This window comes from Polypterus senegalus, chromosome 5 (assembly GCF_016835505.1).
Source record: "Polypterus senegalus isolate Bchr_013 chromosome 5, ASM1683550v1, whole genome shotgun sequence".
Classification (NCBI taxonomy): Eukaryota; Metazoa; Chordata; class Cladistia; order Polypteriformes; family Polypteridae; genus Polypterus; species Polypterus senegalus.
The window spans coordinates 196,229,800-196,254,493 of NC_053158.1; the positions used below are offsets into that span (position 1 = coordinate 196,229,800).

Consider the following 24,694-nt stretch of genomic DNA (forward strand, 5'->3'; position numbering starts at 1 on the left):
AATTTAGCCTGACTTCGGCCATTTTTGACCTTGGCAGATGTTGAAAGTTTAGCACATGTTTTTATTACATTAGAACATTTTCTGCAGAAGAACAGGCCATTCAGCCCAACAAAGCCTGCCAGTCCTATCCACTTAATTCTTCTAAAATAACATCAAGTCCAGTTTTGATGGTCAGTAAAGTCAAATCTGTTCACCACATTATTTGGTCGCATATTCCATTTGTCTGTGGTTCACTGTGTAAAGAAAAACTCCCTAATGTTTGTGCGAAATTTACTCTTAACAAGTTTCCAACTGTGTCCCGTGTTCTTGATGAACTCATTTTAAAGTTACTGTCTCGATCCACTGGACTAATTCTCTTCATAATTTTAAACACCTAAGTCAAGTCTCCTCTTAATCTTCTTTTTCTTGAACTGTAAAGGCTCAGCTCTTTTAATCTCTCCTCATAACTAATACCCTGTAGCCCTGGAATCAGCCTAGTCGCTCTTCTCTGGATGTTTTCTACCGCTGCTGTGTCCTTTTTGTAGCCTGGAGACCAAAATTGCACACAGGACTCCAGACGAGGCCTCACCAGTGTGTTATGAAGCTTCAGCAGAACCTTCATGAACTTAGGCTAGGCTAGACTACTATAATACCTTATTGCATGGTCTTCTAAAGTCTATTCTTAACAAACTGCACCACCTTCAGAGCTCTACTTCTAGGATTCTCGCTTACACCAAGCCAACCAACTTTGAGAGAACGACATTGTCTCCCAATTGAACGTCGTATTCATTACAAAATACTTTTGTTAACTTTCAAAACCTTAAATGTTCAAGCTCCTTCTTATCTCTCTGACCTCCTAAATCTTTATGATCCTGCCCGACAACTCCAATCATCTCAAATCTGTCCTCTGCTTGCCATTCCTAGGACTGTGAATAGTACAATGGGTAACTATGGGAGCCTTCTGTGTCTCAGCTCCAAGCTTGTGGAATGCACTTCCCCAGAAGCTCCAAGAAGTCAAGTCACTACCTGTTTGCTAAATCCTTTGTATAGTTCTGATGTGTTATCTTTTACTGGTACCTTTTTATGTATTTGTAACTATTTTTGTTATGCTTTGTACCGCATCCTTGGACTTCGAAAGGTGCATTATAGATCAAATTTATTACTGTGGCATGCAAAAGTATTCAATGCCCTTGAAGGCCATCATAATGTTCAGTATGCCAGTCACCTTTGCGCCGTTTGTGGTTAGTCTGGCATTTGGGTACACCTGGAGCTTCTATACTAACTGACCTAACTGAATGAAATCCGTAAGCATGTAAAAACACATAATGAAGTGTGGTCATCCCAGGCCGCCAGATGGAGCCATCCCTGCAGTTTGGAGGTGTCCCCCAAAGACCAGCAGGGAATCATGGACAATGGAGTTTTTATCCACAGCCCTGCTGGATACCACAGGGGCCGCAACAGGGAGCTGCAGGTAAGAGCAGAGTCATATGTGCCCTATAACCCGGAAGTGCGTCATAGGCAGAGCGACGGCAGAAGTGACGTACTTCCGGGGTGAAGAAAAGGACTTGTACCTGACCCGGAAGTGATAAAGAATCACATGGACTGGGGATTGGGAACACTTCCGGGTCAGGGACTATAAAGGATTGTGGGAGCTCCCAGACGGCGAGCTGAGCTGGGTGGAAGGGTGGCAATGCGTCTGGGAGTGTGGAGGAATTGTTTTTTGTGTTTATTGGTGAATTAATGAGTATAGTGGAGAGGAGGGTGCTCTGTGCACTGTGCTGTATTAATAAAGTCATCTTTTGAACTTTTATCTGGTGTCTGGCAACTTGGACAAGGGTTCAAGGGAGCGATAGCGCCCCCTATCTGTCACAGAAGAATGAAAGGAACGATTAAAAAGAACATTCACTGAGATTCCATATCATGTGCAGTACCTGTCTGGTTTGCTGGGAGGTCCTCCTCTTGGCTCTGACAAGGTTCTCTTCTCACCTGGAGGCTTTCTCTCATTGGCTGCAATGTGGCTTCTGTTTTTGGGAAGTGATAAACTGGCTGATAATTCTTTATAATAGAGGTCTTCTGTATCCAGCTGTTTACCTTGACTGTAGGAAATAAAAAAAAATCCCAGGTCACTTTAATAATATTAAAGGTACTCATCCATCCATGTCTTCATCCATTCTCTGAAAAACGAATCTCAGTATAGTTCAGTATCATTAGAAACCAGATACAATCAATAAACCAATTGTAGCCGCCGGTGTATAAGGTGAGTTCAAGCATGGGTAAAACGCGTGCTGAAAGACTTCTCACAGTCCAAAAGTTTGTTTTAAAATATTTAGTGAAAAATTGAAAGCAAATAATTCATACAAGAATACAGAAAAAAGTTGTTACACACGTAGAATAAAAGGCAAATAAAAAGGAAAAATGAATCTTCTTTAAACTTAGCTTTTCTTGTAAAACTTTCATTGTTTCTATACTTAAAGATTCTTAATGTCTTCTTCTGTATGTGTTAAACGGCTCAGCACTTTCAATTAAGTGCTTTGTCTTACATGTTACTTGACACACAAAACATGCACACAAGGTACGCTATGCTTAAAAGGCATAGTTTAAAACCACGTGCCCTCTACACCTTAAACATGGCAAGGCTGGCCACTAACTGAGAATAATGTTTAGTCAGAGAAGCTAGAAATAGCTAGAATATACCAATTCAATTCTGTTAATGGGGGTTATAGGAACCTCCCATAAATTATGCACTATCATTTAGTAAAACATTTATGATTCTTATGTAACTAGGAAATGGCTCTTACACCAATCAATCAATTAATCTATCATTTTATAAATGTCCTACTTCATTATATTGGCTACAAAGAGTACAGTTCACTATTAAATAGAAAAACAATTATCTGCGCAATGCACCTTAATAAAAGGACACAATTGTGAATTTCCCCTTGGGATTAAGTATCTATCTATCTATCTATTATATAGTGCCTTTCATAGCAGGCAGTGTGGTATAGTGGCAAAGGGACACAACTTGAAATCTGTTGTCTGTTAGTCTATCTATCTATGTTAAATAGTGCCTTTACCTATCTATCTATCTATCTATTATATAGTGCTGTTCCTATCTATCTATCTGTCATATAGTACCTTTCATTATATATCTATAATATAGTGCCATTCATATCTATCTATCTATCTATCTATCATATAGTGCATTTCATATCTATCTATCTATCATATAGTGCATTTCATATCTATCTATCTATCTATCATATAGTGCCTTTCCTCTCTATCTATCTATCTATCTATCTATCTATCATAGAGTGCCTTTTCTATCTATCTATCTATCTATCATATAGTGCCTATCATATCTATCTATCTATCTATCTATTATATAGTGCCTTTCATATCTATCTATCTATCTGTTATATAGTGCCTTTCACGTCTATCTATCTATTATATAGTGCCTTTCATATCTATCTATCGATCTATCTATCTTCCATCTATCTATGTCTCTGTTTTAGGCCAATTGGTATGGGGTTCATAAGATGAGTGCTAATGTTTAGGATGAGCCATCTGTTAGAAAAAATGCAATGCATATTTTTGCTACATGCCTAACAAAACGCATTCTAATAGATGGCACACTGCAAATGTTAACACTGAATACGTCCAATGGAAAGTAACTGCCAGACAAAAAATCAGCTTACCCATCTTAACAATAGTGTCTAAGTGTGTGTCTGTGTGTTCATCCAGTTGCTAGAGTTAAGAATAAAAATAGGCAAAACATGTACAACAACAACAACATTTATTTATATAGCACATTTTCATAAAAACAGTAGCTCAAAGTGCTTTACATAATAAAGAAAAGAAAAATAAAAGACACAATAAGAAAACAAAATAAATCAACATTAATTAACATCGAATAAGAGTAAGGTTCAATGGCCAGGGGGGACAGAAAAAACAAAAAAACTCCAGACGGCTGGAGAAAAAATAAAATCTGTAGGGATTCCAGACCATGAGACCGCCCAGTCCCCTCTGGGCAAAACAATGTAGAATGTAGAAGAAGGGTCAAATAAATAAAAATGATAATAAATAAAATAAATAACAAGAAGAAGAACAACAACATTTATTTCTATAACACATTTTCATACAGTACAAACAATGTAACTCAAAGTGCTTTATAAAATGAAATATGAGGTGAGACACAAAAGTAAGCAATTTAGTAAAAAAATATTTATTGATGAATTGCAGCATTCTAAACATTGTCACCTTCTATATACTCGCCCTCCTGATCTCTACACCGCTCCACACGTATCTTCGTATCTGAAACAGTGCTGGAGACTCTTCAACAGGCTTGCCATTTCCATCTTCATTTCATCCACTGATTCCCTTTAGGTCACTTTTGATTTTCGGGAACAAGTAAAAAAAATCACAGGGAGCTAAATCGGGTGAATAGGGAGGATGATCGAGGACAGGAATGTTTTTGTCAGTCAAAAACTGCTTTACTAAAAAAGCAGTACGATCATTTCGAACAATCTGATTCGCCGTTTTGATGTTTGCATCCGTCCGAGGTGAGCGTGGGCGACCTGGGCGTTGGAACGTCTTCCACATTTTCTTGTCCTTCCTTGAAACGTTTGTGCCACTCAAAAACTTGTGTGCGAGACAAACTGTTACCACCGTACACAGGTTTCTGTGGCCGTTTTTGTGAGAAATTTCATGTTGATTCGCTGTTTGATTTTTTCACCCGACATTATCGTGGCAACTCGTGTAGCAATTGTTGTGCAAATACTGATTGGGCTATTCACAGGATATACCTAGGCAGTCGACGGTTTGAGAGGGTGTGTAGGAGGGGATATTTCTATGATTCACGTCTGGCTGACCTCCAGACGGTTTTCCAGGAAAGCCCCAAGCCAAGCCCAGTTATTTGTGTGTCTCACCTCATAAAAAGAAATGAATATAAAACATAAACAACAAGATTAGAAAATAATATTCTACAGTATGTAGCAAATATAAAGTTAAGATTGAACAACCAGGAGGACAGAAAAAACAAACAAAGAAAAATTTCAGTTAGGATGAAAAAGAAAACCCAAAATCTGCAGGGGTTCCAAGGCCAAAAGACCACCCAGCCCACACTGGGCATTCTACCTGACATACTGCAGATGTTCTAAATCAACCCTCATGGTAATGATGGTCATGTGGACATCTGGGACACCCGCCATTCAATCCATAAACACAGGGGGCAGCATGGTACCTCAATCAGGTGATGGTGGCGCAGATCACCACCATACAAGAACCAGTTAAGACAGCAGATAATAGTTGGGATTAGTGGAAATTGCAGATCCCAGAAGAATATGATTATTCTGTGCTCATATAGCATAATAGGGATAGAATTAAAATTTAGCTACAAAAAAGCCATTTTAAAATAATGGGTTTAAGTATCTATCTATCTATCTATCTATCTATCTATCTATCTATCTATCTATCTATCTATCTATCTATCTATCTATTATATAATGCCTTTCATATCTATCTATCTATCTATTATATAGTGCCTTTCATATCTATCTATCTATCTATTTATCTATTATATAGTGCCTTTCCTATCTATCTATTATATAGTGCATTTCATATCTATCTATCTATCTATCTATTATATAGTGCCTTTCATATCTATCAATCTATTATATAATGCCTTTCAGGTACCTCAATCAGGTTATGGTGGCGCAGATCACCACCATACAAGAACCAGTTAAGACAGCAGATAATAGTTGGGATTAGTGGAAATTGCAGATCCCAGAAGAATATGATTATTCTGTGCTCATATAGCATAATAGGGATAGAATTAAAATTTAGCTACAAAAAAGCCATTTTAAAATAATGGGTTTAAGTATCTATCTATCTATCTATCTATCTATCTATCTATCTATCTATCTATCTATTATATAGTGCCTTTCATATCTATCTATCTATCTATTATATAGTGCCTTTCATATCTATCTATCTATCTATCTATTTATCTATTATATAGTGCCTTTCCTATCTATCTATTATATAGTGCCTTTCATATCTATCAATCTATTATATAATGCCTTTCAGGTACCTCAATCAGGTGGTGGTGGCGCAGATCACCACCATACAAGAACCAGTTAAGACAGCAGATAATAGTTGGGATTAGTGGAAATTGCAGATCCCAGAAGAATATGATTATTCTGTGCTCATATAGCATAATAGGGATAGAATTAAAATTTAGCTACAAAAAAGCCATTTTAAAATAATGGGTTTTTAGCAGTTTTTTAAATTGTTCTGCAGTATTAGCCAGGCGAATTTCTATTGGTAAATTAGTTCATATTTTAGGTGCATAAAAGCAAAAGGCCATCTCACCACTTCTTTTAAGTTTAGCACTTGGAATTCTAAGTAGACACTCAATTGAAGATCTAAGGTTACAATTTGAAGTGCACTCTGAAATATAGGATGGAGCAGATTATTAAAGACTTTGTAAACCATAAGCAGTATTTTAAAGAAAATGGTGGTGAGGCAGCCTTCTGCTGTTATGCACCTATAATCTGGAAGAGCTGACCGATAGAAATTCACCAGGCTGATACGGTGGAGCATTTTAAAACACTGCTAAAAACACATTACTTTAATATGGCTTTCTCATAGCTTCATTTTAGTTTAACCCTGATATTCTGCATATGCATTGAATTATCATTTTTTTCATGGCTCCACAATCCATGCTAACCCCGACTTTCTCTGCTGTTCTCTTTCCAGTTTTCTGTGGTGGCGCTCTGTGCCACCAACACCTGATCAGGGCACCATGCAGTCGCTACATTGATGGATTGAAGGCCAGAGGTCCACATGACCATCGTCATCATCTAATTCTTCCATGTGAAGGGTGAAAACCATAAGGACTGATCGAGATCATGTTTGGTAGGTAGAATGACCAGTGGTACTTGTGGCCTTGGAACCCCTGCAGATTTTTTTTTTTTTTTCTCAAGCCCTATGGAGTTTTTGTTTTTGTTGTTTTTTCTGTCCTCCCTGACCATCGGACCTTACTTCCATCCATCCATCCATCCATTTCTCCAACTACAGGGTCATGGGGGTCTGCTGGAGTCAATCTCAGCCAAAAAAGGGTGCAAGGCAGGAAACAAACCCTGGGCAGGGCGCCAGCCCACCGCCAGACCTTACTTTATTCATTGTTAATTAGTATTGCATAATTTTTTTTAATTGAGCACTTTGAGCAACATCATTTACTGTATATGAAGCATGATATACAAATAAATGTTGTTGTATGTTGATTACTTAGATTTCAACCCATCTTTAATGGGTAGCACAGCTGGTACAAAATAAAGCATCTCAGATGCAAAAAATTCAGAACTGGCAGACACCAGGAAGACCACGGGAGATTTTAAACAGCAGATATCAGTGGGAGCTGGGGAGCTGTGTTTAAAACATTGAAAAACGGGGTAGAAACCAATTGGTTGTGGTGAGGATGTGATAGTGTTAGGCACAATAATGAAAGGAGCTAAACAGATCAAATACTGTATAGTATAAATAAATGGGAAAGGGAACATTGAACATATTTTCAAGGTTAACCAGAACAGGCTAATGCAGGGGTGGGCAAAGTCAGCCCTGGAGGGTCGCAGTGGCAGCGGGTTTTCATTCCAACCCAACTGCTTAATTATAAACCGATCCTTTAGAATCTCAAACCTTATTGAATTTTATGGCTTGTTAGTCTGCAATGTAAGGTTCTTATATCGTAGATTTTTTCTTTTCTAAGGATATCATCAAAATGATTTGAAGCCTAAAATGCATAATTTTCAGTCTGTCACATTTTTCTATTAAGTGTTTTAATAAATCAAACAGTACATGATGAACACACAGAAGTGTAAATCGAAACAAACGAGATCACGGGTGTCGAACTCCAGTCCTGGAGGGCCGCAGTGGCTGCAGGTTTTCATTCTAACCAGCTTTTTCATTAGTGATTCGTTTTTGCTGCTAATTAACTACTTTTGCCTTAGTTTTAAATTAGCTTGACTCAGGCCGCTTAGTTGTCTCTTTTTCCTTAATTAGCAGCCAAACAATAATGAGGCAGAAAACAAGACCAGCTCACCTGTGCCCATCACACAATATCTCAAAATAAAGAAGGCAATGGAATCGGTAAGGTTGAGCTCTTAGGTTACCAAAACATTTTGACGGTGTTTTTAGAAATTGGAAATGTCTGCTATGGCAGAACGAGAGCAGCAACAAGCCGTGGAATTAAATAACGGGTTTAATTAACAGCGAGAATCAGCTTCTCATTAAGAGATCGGTTGGAGTGAATTTGGTTGAAGTTTGAAATCCCAGTTTAGCTGGTCATCTGTTGGCTCGTTTCACATCTCATTTCTATTTGGCTGTCATTTAATGAAGAAAGGAATACATTCAGAGGACTGAATCCTTAAAAATAAGGCTATTAAAATGCAATTCTATTAAAAGAAGTTAATTAGTAGTGAAAACTGGTCACTGATTAGGAAAACAGTTAGAATGAAAACCTGCAGCTACTCCGGCCCTCCAGGCCTGGAGTTCGACACCCCTGAGCTAGAAGGTGAACTGCTGACTGCTTTGTCATTTACATCTTATTGCTAATAAGGAGCCATTAAAAGAGTGAATGCAGCTGTTTAAGATTGAAATAAGCAATTAAGGGTGGGGAACCTTAGCAACTGCGGTGGGCTGGTGCCCTGCCCGGGGTTTGTTTCCTGCCTTGTGCCCTGTGTTGGCTGGGATTGGCTCCAGCAGACCCCCATGACCCTGTGACGGTTTGGATAATGGATAGATGGATGGATGGATGGATGGAACCTTAGCAAGCGAGACCACCAAAATAAAGCATCAAAATGTCACAGGCAATAAGGGTTTCATCAGCAGTAAGTGACTTCTCATTAAGAAACTGAGTTGGAACGAAAACCTGCAGCCACTACGGCTCTCCAGGACCAACATTGCCCACCCCTGAGCTAATGTCATATAGTGAGGGAGGACAATTGTCACACACTCATGCAGCTCAAATGATCAAACAATATTACTTCTGGTTTCGGCCCAAATGATATTATCAAGCATATTATCTGGCCCCAAGAGAGAAAAACTAATAATTTTCAGCTTATCAATTGAATTCCATGAAGATGTATCAAACTCCTGCTTACTATATCATTAACAGTCTTGCTCTTAGCTAAGGGATATCAAAAGGTAACCCTGATTGAGATTAGGTCGCCACAGAAGACGGATGGATAAATGGAAAATTATTTAGCTTCTGGATGGATATATGGATAATTATTCAGCTTTCAGTTTCAAGAATTTGACACTGGTGGAATTATATAAGAAAAGAAGCACTCAATAAAAAAAACAAAAGATGAAAAATCTTTTTGCACAAATGTAATGCATGGCTTAGCATTCAGGAGCATTCAGCAAGTTCTAGTCACCTTATCAAAGAGTGTTGTGCATTACAGATTTTTGTGACAGAGGGTCATATTCAAAAATAACAATGAAAATAGAATGTAATTACATATACTTGTAGTATACATGACATTTCCCCTTGGGATTAATAAAGTATCTATCTATCTATCTATCTATCTATATGTTTTTAATAGCATTTTATAATATCATGTGGATGAAGCTGCTGACATAGAACATTAGAACATTAATAAAATTTGGATGAGACCTTACCTGTAAGTAGTCGTCAATGGAAAAATGAGCCCTACAGACTAGCAGGTCTTCAAGTTAGGGTGCTGATTTATTTATTTATTTGGCTGACGCCTTCATGCAAAGCGATTTACATTTGATATATAATTGGTTACATACTGCGCTACACTGCCTGCCAACCTAAGCCGTAAGTTTGATTCTGGTTTTATTTATTTACTTATTTATATTCATTTATTTATTGTGTGTGTGTGTTCACTGTCTCCGGCGTCACATACAAGCAAGCACTTCATTGTACATGGTACTTGTATACATGACAATAAATAAATTATCTTTAAAATTACATTAAAATTAAATTGCAACAAAACTGACCTCCTGCAAATTGGGACTAAAATGCAACTTAATAAAATGAGCTCCTTCCCAGTCCATCTTGGCGGTGATCTCATCAGACCTGCCTCCACTACAAAGAATCTTGGTGTCGTTTTTGATTCCTCCCTCTCATATTCCGCCCACATAAATCATATTAAGAAACTTTCTTACCTTCACCTCCGTCACATATCCCGTGTTCGCTCCTTCCTCTCCTTTTCTAATGCTGAGAAACTTGTCCCTGCTTTTATCACATCCCACATCGATTATTATAACTCGCTGCTGGCAGGTGCCCCTCTAATCTTATATCACAGCTCCAGCTTATTCAAAACTCAGCTGCAAGAGTCCTTACACGAACCAGCAGCAGTGAGCACATCACACCCATCCTGCTTCACCTTCACTGGCTCCCTGTGTCTTACAGAATTGAATATAAAATTCCACTAATAACCTACAGAGCTTTAAATGGCCTTGCACCAAACTACATCGGTGACCTTCTCCATCACTATGTGCCTGTCCGTCCACTAAACTACACTCCATGGGTGACAGCAGGGCCTTCAGCTGTATAGCGAGTGCCCAGACTCTGGAATGACCGACCGAAATTAATCAGATCAGCTGACTCCATGAATTCTTTTAAAAAACAACTCCAAACTCATCTGTTCAGGAAGGCTTTTAGCTCTACTTGACTTTATTACCCTTCTCTCAGTTTACCTCTCTGTCAAGATGCTCATGTAACCTGTATGTGTGTGCGTGAGACCATCGATTATGTTGCCTGTTAGGCTTTTTCTCTGAATTTACTGTCGTAATCTTCTTTATTTATTTATTTATCTGGTTTAGTACAATGCTATATACGGTATACCCTGCCGTTCTTTCTTAAACTCTGTGAAGTGCCTTGAGCATTGGAAAGCTGCTATATAAATAAAATGTATTATTATTATTATTAGTAGTAGTAGTAAAGAATTGAATTTTTTTTAATTGAACCATACAGACTGTGAATGATTTTTTTTGTCATTTTATTTTCACACCCTGGAAATGCAGGGCGGCATGGTGGCGCAGTGGGTAGCACTGCTGCCTCGCAGTTAGAACACCCGGGTTCGCTTCCCAGGTCCTCCCCGTGTGGAGTTTGCATGTTCTCCCCATGTCTGCATGGGTTTCCTCCCACAGTCCAAAGACATGTAGGTTAGGTGGATTGGCGTGCCCTGCCCAGAGTGTTGTTCCTGCCTTGTGCCCTAGGATTCGCTCCAGCAGACCCCCTGTATTAGGATATAGTGGGTTGGAAAATGACTGACCCTGGAAATGTGCATTTCCAAACCATTTTTCTCAATCAACAAAATCACACTAAACTGTTTCTGCCACATCCGTAGCGTAGAAATTATTTTCTTCTGTATTGACATGAGAACTCCTTCCACAAAGGCCACTGCTAACAGACCCAACTGCCCTAAGCAAACATAACACGTATCATTAGAACATTAGAACAATCTCAACGAGAGCAGGCCATTCAGCCCAACAAAGCTCACTAGTCCTCTCCATTTAATTCCTCCAAAATAACATCAAGTCGTTTTTGAAGGTCCCTAAAGTCCTACTGTCTACCACACTACTTGGTATCTTATTCCAATGTTTCTGGGGTTTTCTTTCTAAAGTAGGGGTGTCAAAGTCTGGTCCTGGTGGGCCACAATGGCTGCAGGTTTTCATTCTAACAACCTTCTTAATTAGTGACCTGTTTTTGCTGCTAATCAGCTTATTTTGCCTTAGTTTTAATTAACTTGATTCAGACCCCTTAGTTCACGGGTGTCGAACTCCAGGCCTGGAGGGCCACAATGGCTGCAGGTTTTCATTCTAACCACCTTCTTACTTAGTGACCTGTTTTTGCTGCTAATTCATTTCTTTTGCCTTAGTTTTAATGAACTTGACTCAGACCCCTTAGTTCTTTCTTTATCCTTAATTAGCAGCTAAACAATAATGAGACACAAAACAAGCAAACAGGTGACCAGCTAACCACATCATCTGAACATAAAGAAAGGTGATGGTCTCAATAAGGTTGATCTCTCAGGTCAATAATCAGAAACAGAAATTCACCAGTTTGGGAAATGTCTGCTGTAGCAGAATGAGAGCAGCAACAAGCCATGAAATTAAGTAACGGGTTTAATTAACAACAAGAATTAGCTTCTCGTTAAGGAATTGGTTGGAGTGAAATTGATTGGAGTTTGACGTTCTAGTTTAGCTGGTCATCTGTTGGCTTGTTTCACATCTCATTTCTGTTTGGCTGCCATTTAATGAAGAAAAGACTCAATTGACTGAACCCTTAAAAACAGGGCTATTAAAATAAAGGGAAAAGGAGATAATTAGCAATTGTTAGAATGGAAACATGCAGCCACTGCGGCCCTCCAGGCCTGGAGTTCAAAACCCGTGAGTGACTAAGGGGTCTGAATCAAGTTAATTAAAACAAAGGTAAAAGAAGTTGATTAGCAGCAAAAACAGGTAACCAATTAAGATGATGATTAGAATGAACACTGCAGCCCTCCAGGACCGGAGTTTGACACCCCTGATGTAAAGGAAAACGTCCTAATGTTCCTAACCCTAACAAATGTGTGAAATTTACTCTTTAAACAAGTTGAAAAAGACAATTTTTTTTCACGTGGACAGACGGACATGGACCGGCAGACAGAAATGGCTGTCTCAGTAGGTGATTTTGCATCACATGAGAACACACCTAACAAAGGAGTATGGCAGGCAATGAGAACGAGGAGTGAGAATGTGATTTCTCAGATTTATATTATGTGACTGCAACAAAAAAAAAATCTGGGTGGCACCATGGCTCAGAACTCAGTGGCACATTAATTCCCAGCTGAGATGCCTTCTGTGAGATGTCGAAACGTTCTCCCTGTGGTCACATGCCGTTCTCCGCTGATCAATAGCATCTTGGCTGTTCCAAATTTAGACTGCAGTGCATACGCCTACTGAAATAGACTGATGTCCACTGTAGAGACTGATCCTTGCATTATCTCAACCGGACAAAAAAAAAAAAGAGGTTTTAAAGATAAATAGATGGATAAATCAAGACCTCTTTTAAGGCCGAAATGCATACTTCATTTTTCATTTTGTACAATATATCATAACAAATGAATGAATTTCACATGACCGGAAAGAGCATTTACTGCTCAGCAAAATAAGACCTTGGTCACTGCAGCCTGCAGACATGGCTCCCAATGTTTCTTTCCTGTCACCACCTGCTGTCGCACTTATCTTTCGAGTGACCTTCCAGTTCTTAATGATGCATAAAAGCTACTCCTTCTGCCACAGATTGTATTTATTTTCTAACAAATTCTTCCTGAGTGGGTTAGAATCTATTTCAATGTCTACAGTGCTTGTCTTCCAGGTCTTTTTAATTAGCCTTCCTGCCACTCCTCCCCTTTAATGCCACTCTATCAATCAGACCTTTGCCATTCCTTTGTCACCTCCTTGCCTCGCTGCTCACCTTGAAGAGCAGACACTTGCATGTGTTTCAAGATGATAAACAAAAGGAAAACTTTTTTTTTTCCTATCCGCTTTAGTAATGTTATGGTTTTGTCTGAAGACTTTTAACAGAAACTAGAAAATTCTATTGAGTTTAACGGAACATTTACTTTAATTGGAAGTATGGCCGGGTTTTGAAAAGGTGAATCAGAAAGATCTTTTTCACAGCAATTCCCTTTGCAAAGACAACTTCCCGTAGAATTGAAAAACTACTTGTTTAGGGTCCGGACATTATTCTTTATGTTTCTCATTGGCTGAGCTTTCAAAGTAGCAACTTCCTTTTAATATACGACATGCCTTATGGACACAGTAGGATTTCAGCAGTGGCATTAGGTTTATTGGCTTAACAGAAAATATGCAATTTCCATCATAACAAAATTAGACAGGTGCATACGTTTGGACACCTCAACAGAGATATGACATCAATACTTAGTTGAGCGTCCTTTTACAAATCTAACAGCCTCTAGATGTTGTCCTCCTATAGCCTTTGATAAGTATCTGGATTCTGGATGGCGGTATTTCTGACCATTATTCCACACAAAATCTCTCCAGTTCAGTTAAATTTGATGGCTCCGAGCATGGACAGCCTGCTTCAAATCATCCCATAGGTTTTTGATGATATTGAAGTCAGGGGACTGTGACGGCCATTCCAGAACATTGTACTTCTCCCACTGCATGAATGCCTTTGTAGATTTCAAACTGTGTTTTGGGTCATTGTCTTGTTGGAATATCCAACCCCTGTGTAACTTCAACTTTGTGACTGATGCTTGAACATTATCCTGAAGAATTTGGTGATATTGGGTTGAATTCATCCGACCTTCACCCCAGTCCCTGAACTAGCCATACAGCCCACAGCATGATGGAACCTCCACCAAATTTGACAGTAGGTAGCAGGTGTTTTTCTTGGAATGCGGTGTTCTTCTTCCGCCATGCAAAGCGCTTTTTGTTATGACCAAGTAACTCCATTTCTGTCTCGTCAGTCCAAAGCACTTTGTTCCCAAATGAATCTGGCTTATCTAAATGAGCATTTGAATACAACAATTGACTCTGTTTGTGGCGTGAATGCAGAAAGGGCTTCTTTCTCATCACCCTGCCATACAGATGTTCTTTGTGCAAATTGCGCCAAATTGTAGAACGATGTACAGATACACCATCTGCAGTGAGATGTTCTTGCAGGTCTTTGGAGGTGATCTGTGGGTTGTCTGTAACCATTCTCACAATCCTGCTCATATGCCGCTCTTGTATTTTTCTTGGCCTGCCAGACCTGCTGGGTTTAACAGCAACTGTGCCTGTGGCCTTCCATTTCCTGATTTCATTCCTTACAGTTGAAACTGACATTTTAAAACTCTGAGATGGCTTTATGTAGCCTTCCCCTAAACCATCAGACTGAACAATCTTTGTTTTCAGATCTTTTGAGAGTTGCTTTGAGGATCCCATGCTGTCTGTCACTCTTCAGAGGAAAGTCAAAGAGAAGGAAGCACAACTTGCAATTGACCACCTTAAATACCTTTGACCACTCATGATTGGACACTCCTGTCTATGAAGTTCAAGGTGTAATGAGCTCATCCAACCAATTTGGTGCTGCAAGTAATCAGCATTGAGCAGTGACAGGCATTCAAATCAGCAAAATTATAAGGGGACCCACATATTTGCACAGCCAGTTTTTCATATTTGATTTAATTTCATACAACTAAATACTGCTTCACTGAAAATCTTTTTTCGGAAAACAACGCAGTACTCAGATGTTCCTAGGAAATGAAAGACATACCACTGTTATCTTTTTTGTTGAGAGTACAGTAATCCCTCCTCGATCGCGGGGGTTGCGTTTCAGAACCCCTCGCGATAGATGAAAATCCGCGAAGTAGAAACCATATGTTTGTGTGGTTATTTTTATATATTTTAAGCCCTTATAAACTCTCCCACACTGTTAACATTATTAGAGCCCTCTAGACATGAAATAACACCCTTTAGTCAAAAGTTTAAACTGTGCTCCATGACAAGACAGAGATGACAGTTCTTTCTCACAATTAAAAGAATGCAAACATATCTTATCTTCAAAGGAGCGCCGTCTGGAGCAGAGAATGTCAAAAGAGATAGAGATAAAAGCAAGCAATCAAAAAATCAATACGTGCTTTTAAGTATGCCGAAGCACCGCGATAAAGTGGCATTTTGTAGAGGAGCGTCCGTATCCTCTAGGCAAACAGCCCCCTCTCTGGTGAGAGACAGAGAAAAGCAAACAATGAAGAACCGCGCAGGAAGCATATCGTATATCATTGAGGAGTTTTAGTTAATGTGTAATACATGATCTGATTGGGTAGCTTCTAAGCCATCCGCCAATAGCGTCCCTTGTATGAAATCAACTGGGCAAACAAACTGAGGAAGCATGTACCATAAATTAAAAGACCCATTGTCCGCAGAAATCTGCGAACCAGCGAAAAATCCGTGATATATATTTAGATGTGCTTACATTTAAAATCTGCGACAGAGTGAAGCCGTGAAAGTCGAAGCGCAATATAGCGAGGGATTACTGTAGAGTTAATTATTATGCAGGCTGAGAGGGATTCCCAAACTTTTTCATATGACTGTAGTTGCTACTATTGTATGATGTGCGAGTTCCCACTAATAGCTCTGGTGCTTATCCAACAGCCCCAACACATCCTTCTTGACTGATCGGGATGATGCAAAATAAATGCTCTTTAATACACCGCAGCACCCCCTGGTGGCCCTCATGGACTCCAACAGGGCTGCACCGTGGGAGTCCGAGGCACTGCTGAAACCCAGGGGGGCTGCCACCAAACGCTCCAGAGGAAGTGATGCTATGGATACACTCATTCCCCAGGTCCTTACAGCGAGGGCAAGGACCCTGGCCGTATGGCACAACAGACACACATGCACGACGACACATATTTGTCGGGACGGTTGTAATCAGAATACAACCGTTTAATGTCACTGTGCTCTGTACACATATTTTAAATCTGCTTTTCTTTTCTTTCTACACGCACAGCTGAGCCAGATTTAGTACAAAGGGGCTCAGCATTTAGAACAGCTAGGCCAACCATAGGACAAGATAGACAAAGACAAATGGGCAACGTGCAATATTTCTATGTGTTAAGAGTCAGCATGCCTCTCTTTCCCTTGTTTGGAATGGCATGATTTTTGGAAGGGCCTGCACATGGTGAAAAAGTATAAAGCCTTGGAACATTGCCCGACACACCTTTGAAGCCGACGGACAGATGGAAGATTACGTCATCAGATCCTGAAAATCCTTCCGGTGCAGCGACGAAAATGGCAGACTCTACACAAGGGCTTGTCATTGGCTTCCTCGTCTGTTATGCCACGTAAATCGTCATTCAAAGAAAGCTCAGTTACTTTCTCTTATGTCAGGCATGTCGAACTCACATTCGACTGCCAAATGTGCATCAGCGGGCCGCACTGTAACAAATACTATTATACAAAGTTACTGTAGCTCTCTTACCAATACTGAAAACTTTAAAAAATGTAACACTTAAAGTTTAAAGAAAAGCAATTTATTTCCATACACTCTCCGTACAGCAGCGTACAATTAGAGTCTTAGCCTCTTTGCTAGGTCCTTATATTATATTTTATTATATTTTTATTTTGTTTTATTATATTATTACTTGGGCGGCATGGTGGCGGAGTGGTAGCGATGCTGCCTCGCAGTTAGGAGACCCGGGTTCGCTTCCCGGGTCATCCCTGCGTGGAGTTTGCATGTTCTCCCTGTGTCTGCGTGGGTTTCCTCCCACAGTCCAAAGACATGCAGGTTAGGTGGATTGGCGATTCTAAATTGGCCCTGGTGTGTGGGTGTGTTTGGTGTGTGTCCTGCGGTGGGTTGGCACCCTGCCCAGGAATGGTTCCTGCCCTGCGTTGGCTGGGATTGGCTCCCATGACCCTGTGTTTGGATTCAGCGGGTTGGACGATGGATATTATTATTTTATTTATTTTATTATATTATTATTATTATATATTATATTTATTATATTATATTCATTGCTTATATAGGAGTTTTACAGTCTGAGATCTATTTCCTTCATCCTGACCCTTGGCATCTCTTGTTAGTAACCAGTTCGTCAACATCAGGCTTGAAATCTTGTGCAGCTGTAACTTTTATGAGGGATGAAAGGTGCTCGACAGTAAGTCTTGAGCAATGTTGGGTTTTGGTAGCTTTCATTAACAAAAATAATTTCTCACAAAGGTAAGTGCTTCCGAACATAGACAGCACTCTCAATGCCAACTTACGGATCTGCATATACGAGGGTGGCAGGTAAGCATACAAGCCTGGCACACCAACTTTGTTGTATTTTGCCGTCAGAATAGAATCTGACTGCAGTTCAATCAATTCCATTTGGATATTCTCAGGCGTATTCTCAACATTGTAAGAGAACAGCGCAAAGTCCTGTTTATGTGAACTGAAATCGCTGAAAATGCTCAATGAATTCATTGCTCAGTAATTCAAGTTGGAAAACAAATCCTCCAAAAATCAAATTTTACCATACTAAGTTTACTTCAAAGCTTATATTGTAAAATAAGCCGATATGCAAAAAGCCACCTGACCTACGCTAATTATAACTCAAAATCACAAAAATATGTTAACAAACAACTCACCAACTTCTTGCGTCCACTTCAGATCTTCAGCTGTAGTCTGCATTAACTGTTTGTTACAATACTAGCACAAAATTACATAAAACTAGACCAAAAACATGTGAAAATATGAGAGCTGTTACTACCCGTGATGGTCAGTTCGGCCCAGTGGCCAGTCTCAGCAGCCCAGACAGTAGTGTAGCCTAGCAGGGGCGGCTCTAGGCTCGTGGCGGCCCTGGGCAGAGAAGAATCGGTGGCCCCTTCACCCGCCAAAGTCAATATGGTATCTTATGCACGACGGATGGCCACGTTCGTTGCGGACACTGCCTGGCCACCTCATGCTCATGACACGCTTCTATATGCGCGTGTCCGAAACTTGAAAACCAAGTGGCGGCCCATGATATTCTCATTACGACAGAACGTTATAATACTACATATAGCTTACTGCTCCAACTCAAGCGACATTAGTAAATACAGCATACTAATTAACAAGAAACACAATGTTTTTGGCAACATTGCCGTCAGCTATGTCGTTATTTTCTCTTTCGGTTTTAAATTCAACTAGCAAAATACCTGCGCTTCACAGCGGAGAAGGAGTGTGTTAAAGAAGTTATGAAAAAGAAAAGGAAACATTTAAAAAAACGTAACATGGTTGCCAATGTAATTGTTTTGTCACTGTCATGAGTGTTGCTGTCATATATATATATATATATATATATATATATATATATATATATATATATATATATATATATATATATATATAGCAAAATACCTTCGCAGCAGAGAAGTAGTGTGTTAAAGAAGGAAAGAAAAAGAAAAGGAAAAATTTTGAAAATAACGTAACATGATTGTCAAAGTAATTGTTTTGTGTATTTGGCAGCAGCGTCACGAAGTTGTTTTCGGTAGCTGCATCAGAAAATGTACCACGACGTTTGACACGCCTCCTTTTTACTGTTTTCTCACAGCTTGGATTGCTGCTGTCATAATGGGTTTGAGTCTATATATATATATATATATATATATATATATATATATATATATATATATATATATATATATATATATATATATATATATATATATATATATATCTGCGGTGGTTGGCACCCTACCCAGGATTGGTTCCTGCCTTGTGCCCTGTGTTGGCTGGGATTGGCTCCAGCAGACCCCCGTGACCCTGTGTTCGGATTTAGCGGGTTAGAAAATGGATGGATGGATATCCAGCTAAAATGTATGTGGATCATCTCTCGGTAGTAGATCCCTTTTGAAAGGCGCTACACGACGGCTGTGGTATAAAAATTACATTTTCTATGTGAACGTCCAAATTTCTGCCTCTGGTAATGTGCCTTACCGCCATTTAAAGAAAATTAGTTTTGTGTCCTCTGCAGTGTTAAGAGAGAAAGGCTTTGGTTTGGGATAAAAGGAAAAAGGTGGAAAGAAAGGAAACTTGCCTTTTCTTTTATATAGTATAGAGATGTGTTAAGCTGGCGTTATGATCGCCTTTTGGGGACAGTCGCGGTGGGTCTTGTGTAGACTGGTGAGACGTCCCTGCCATTAATCGGCTGTGATGGCACTGTCAGTCCTCAACTCCTGTGCGTGTCTTCATAATCCGAGCTGACGACCTCATAATCGTATACGTGCAAAAGAAAGTGTGAATCGCCTTAATATTAGTTTGCCGCGGTGTAGAAAAGGGGTCCCGTGTTTGCACTTGTCTCTGCTATAGCGCAGGGGGAGGAAGAAAAAAATTAAAAGTGCTCACTTTGACTTAAGGCAGAAGCGCAGTCAGCGTCTCAAATCCTGGCACAGGTATGCGCGCGCACCGGCTGCTCGACTTTCGCTGGGCAGGAGACCACAGTTTTTAAAGACACGTTCATGATATCAAAAGTCTCCGCGCTCTTTGGAGGTCATTCATATATATATATAGCAAAATACCCGCGCCTCGCAGCGGAGAAGTAGTGTGTTAAAGAAGTAATGAAAAGAAAAGGAAACATTTTAATAATAGCGTAACATGATTGACATTGTCATGAGTTTTGCTGTCATATATATGCCTGCCTAAATAAGTCACCCTCGCTCTTACTTTTTACCATTCATTTAATCATGGCTAGAGGCGGAAAAATTATAAAATGGAAGGAGGATTACACTGAGTATGGCTTTACCAAAACAATTATTGATGGCGAATCGATTATTCATAAAGCTTGAATTGGTGATCTGTTTTCTGTGTTAACCTCATATTTTTTCATACTTCTTCTGAAACTAAGGTGGTGCGAGGGTAAAATGAATCGGGATGCGCTGATCAATGTAATCGGTGTACCAGGCAATCATGCATTGACAAAAGTTCCGCTTTGCTTGCAATGCAAAGTGTGATTAAATGCATTATTTTTTAACGCATTATGGAGCAAATGCATCGAAGCTTCTCAGCTGTGCTTGTGCTAAGAAAAGGAAACATTTTAAAAATAACGTAACACGATTGTCAATGTAACCTTTTGTAAGTAGTGCCTGGAGGATTCAGTGTGGAGAAACTCTAGAGACAGCGTGTGTATTAACTTGTGCATTTTTCTGTGAGTATTTGGTGGCAGTGTGACGAAGTTGCTTTGGAAGACGGCGTTAGCCGCGGAGCTCAGCTCAGAGCGAAATGAGGTGAATGGTAGGGGATATGATGACGTGACTCCCCCACCCGCCTTAACTGTCAATCTCCCACAAACACAGTCTCTAGGAATTTGCATAAGCACAGCCTTTCACCAGCAATTTTAACTTAGTTACAAAGTGATCAAAACTCGTTTATATCCTGCGTCCTCTCATTAAACTTGTATCCCGCATTAGCCGTGGGCATGTCAAACACCAGTGGCAGCCTGTCTATGAACTTAATTTAAACTTTAGGTTTACACCGTGCTTTGTTTCCGAAGTAGCAGAACTCATGAATATGGTTGTACAGTATGTGTCACTCGCTCGCTTCTTATTGTTTCGCTGCCTTCTCAATTGCATAATGCATGTTTTCTTCAGTGCTTTTTGGAGCTTTTCCTGGTTTTCTACGCACTGCGTTGACAGTCAGTTCACGTGATTACGTGGGAGGCGTGATGATGTCACACGAAACTCCGCCCCCCACGGCCATCGATCTCAACTCCATTACATTATATGGAGAAAAATAGCTTCCAGTTATGAGCATTTCGCATAGAATTTCGAAATGAAACCTGCCCAACTTTTGCAAGTAAGCTGTAAGGAATGAGCCTGCCAAATTTCAGCCTTCTACCTACACGGGAAGTTGGAGAATTAGTGATGAGTCAGTGAGTGAGTGAGTGAGTGAGTGAGTGAGGGCTTTGTCTTTTATTAGTATAGATATATATTGGGGTGGTGGCCCTGTGCAGGTGCACAGTTTGCACATGCCTAAAACCGCCCCTGCTGCCCCCTTAGCACTTCAGTTGTGACGTTGCTGCTCATTAACTGTGGTCAAGGCTCGTGGCTATACTAGCAGATGACGTTTCTGGTACCATAATGCCATGGGAAAATGCGCTTTTGTCAGAAGGCAGAAGTAAGAAAAGTCAATAAGTAACGCCAAAGATGCAGAATGATTCAATCACAAACGACAGTAATCATTTTGTACTGGAAATATGTGCTTGTCTATTGGAGAATCGAACCTTCAATCTTTCTTAGAAAAGCCCAACACTTTATCCACTAAGCCAATACCGCCAAATCCTTAAAAACTGTTTTTCACCATATTTTTATATAAATGATGAATAATTGGTAAAATTAAAAAAAAAAAACAATTAGCTTGTGCACATTGGTCTTCAGCTTTCAACCATTTGATTGAACAATAAAATCGTAGTAAATGAAAAAAAAAATGTTGACTTTTTAGTAAATTTTTTAATATATATATATATACTCAGCAAAAAAAGAAACGTCCTCTTTCTTTCAACTGTTTTTACTTTCAGTACACTTAATGTGTAAATATTTGTATGAACAGTAAAAGAGTCAACACCATAAGACATAAACTAAAAATGTTTCACAATGTGTCCCTGAATGAAGGGAGGCTCAAAATCAAAAGTACCAGTCAGTATGTGGTGTGGCCACCAGCTGCTTGAAGTACTGCAGTGCATCTCCTCCTCATGGACTGGACCAGATTTGTCAGTTCTTGCTGTGAGATGTTACCCGACTCTTCCACCAAGGCACCTGCAAGTTCCTGGACATTTCTGGGGGGAATGGCCCTAGCCATCGATCCAAATCGATCCCGCTCCAGGGTACAGGCCTCGGTGTAACGCTCATTCCTTTGACGATAAACACGAATCCGTCCATCACCCCTGGTGAGACAAAACCGTGACTCATCAGTGAAGAGCACTTTTTGCCACTCCTGTCTGGTCCAGCGAAGGTGGGTTTGTGCCCATAGGCGGTGTTGTTGCTGGTGATGTCTGGTAAGGACCTGCCTTACAACAGGCCTACAAGCCCTCAGTCCAGCCTCTCTCAGCCTATTGCGGACAGTCTGAGCACTGATGGAGGGATTGTGTGTTCCTGGTGTGACTCGAGCAGTTGTTGTGGCCATCCTGTACCTGTCACGCAGGTGTGATATTCGGATGTACCGATCCTGTGCAGGTGTTGTTACACGTGGTCTTCCACTGCGAGGATGATCAGCTGTCCTTCCTGTCTCCCTGTAGCGCTGTCTTAGGCGTCTCACAGTGCGGACATGGCAATTTATTGCCCTAGCCACATCAGCAGTCCTCATGCCTCCCTGCAGCATGCCTAATGCACGTTCACGCAGATGAGCAGGGACCCTGGGCATCTTTCACAGTCGGTAGACAAGTCTCTTTAGTGTCCTGCGTTTTTAGAACTGTGACCTTAAATGCCTACTTTCTGTAAGCTGTTAAGATCTTAACGACCATTCCACAGGTGCATGTTAATTAATTGATTATGGTTAATTGAACATGCATGGAAAACATTGTTTAAACCCTTTATAATGAAGATCTGTTACGCTATTTGGATTTTTAAAACATCCATCCATCCATCCATCCTCTTCCGCTTATCCGAGGTCGGGTCGCGGGGGCAGCAGCTTAAGCAGAGAGGCCCAGACTTCCCTCTCCCCGGCCACTTCTTCCAGCTCTTCCGGAAGAATCCCAAGGCATTCCCAGGCAAGCCGGGAGACATAGTCCCTCCAGCGTGTCCTGTGTCTTCACCAGGGAGGCGTCCAGGAGGCATCCTGATCAGATGCCCGAGCCACCTCATCTGACTCCTCTCGATGCGGAGGAGCAGCGGCTCTACTCTGAGCCCCTCCCGGATGACTGAGCTTCTCACCCTATCTTTAAAGGAAAGCCCAGACACCCTGCGGAGGAAACTCATTTCAGCCGCTTGTATTCGCGATCTCGTTCTTTCGGTCACTACCCATAGCACATGACCATAGGTGAGGGTAGGAGCGTAGATCGACTGGTAAATTGGGAGCTTTGCCTTACGGCTCAGCTCCTTTTTTACCACGACAGACCGATGCAGAGCCCGCATCACTGCGGATGCCGCACCGATCCACCTGTCGATCTCACGCTCCATTCTTCCCTCACTCGTGAACAAGACCCCGAGATACTTAAACTCCTCCACTTGGGGCAGGATCTCTCCCCCAACCCTGAGACAAAGAGCGGTTCAATAAACCTCCAATGAAAAATAAAAACTGTGGACGACGTTTTCCCTTGCCCGGACGCGGGTACCGGGGCCCCCCTCTGGAGCCAGGCCTGGAGGTGGGGCTCGATGGCGGCGCTGGTGGCGGGCCTGCACCCATGGGGCTCGGCGGGCACAGCCGAAGAGGTAGCGTGGGTCCTCCTCCCCATGGGCTCACCACCTATGGGAGGGGCCAAGGAGGTTGGGTGCAATGTGAGTTGTGTGGTGGCCGAAGGCGGGGACCTTGGCGGTCTGATCCTCGGCTACAGAAACTGCTCTTGGGACGTGGAATGTCACCTCTCTGAAGGGGAAGGAGCCTGAGCTAGTGCGCGAGGTCGAGAGGTTCCGGCTAGATATAGTCGGACTCACCTCGCGCACAGCTTGGACTCTGGAACCAATCTCCTTGAGAGGGGCTGGACTCTCTACCACTCTGGAGTTGCCCCCGGTGAGAGGCGCCGAGCAGGTGTGGGCATACTTATTGCCCCCCGACTCAGAGCCTGTGCATTGGGGTTTACCCCGGTGGACGAGAGGGTGGCCTCTCTCTCCGCCGGGTGGGGAAGGGTCCTGACTGTTGTTTGTGCGTATGCGCCGAACAGCAGTTTGGAGTATCCACCCTTTTTGGAGTCTCTGGAGGGGTTGCTAGAGGGCATACCTTCTGGGGATTCCCTCGTTTTTCTGGGAGACTTCAATGCTCACGTGGGCAATGACAGTGAGACCTGGAAGGGCGTGATTGGGAGGAATGGCCCCCCCGATCTGAACCCGAGCGGTGTTTTGTTATTGGACTTCTGTGCTTGTCACGGATTGTCCATAACGAACACCATGTTCAAGCATAAGGGTGTTCATATGTGCACTTGGCACCAGGACACCCTAGGCCTCAGGTCGATGATCGACTTTGTGGTTGTGTCGTCGGACTTGCGGCCATATGTCTTGGACACTCGGGTGAAGAGAGGGGCGGAGC

At 41.2% G+C, this 24,694-nt stretch overlaps 1 protein-coding gene across 2 annotated transcripts in view; it reads right to left on the reverse strand.

Annotated features, from left to right (window-relative positions):
- The window catches only part of myo3a (myosin IIIA), a 390,102-nt gene that overhangs the window by 3,517 nt on the left and 361,891 nt on the right, over positions 1–24,694 (reverse strand). For both annotated transcript variants that reach the window (XM_039753913.1, XM_039753915.1), the window contains one exon: positions 1,911–2,075. In XM_039753913.1, coding sequence (XP_039609847.1) covers positions 1,911–2,075 — 165 coding nt within the window. The remainder of the gene's footprint in view (positions 1–1,910; positions 2,076–24,694) is intronic.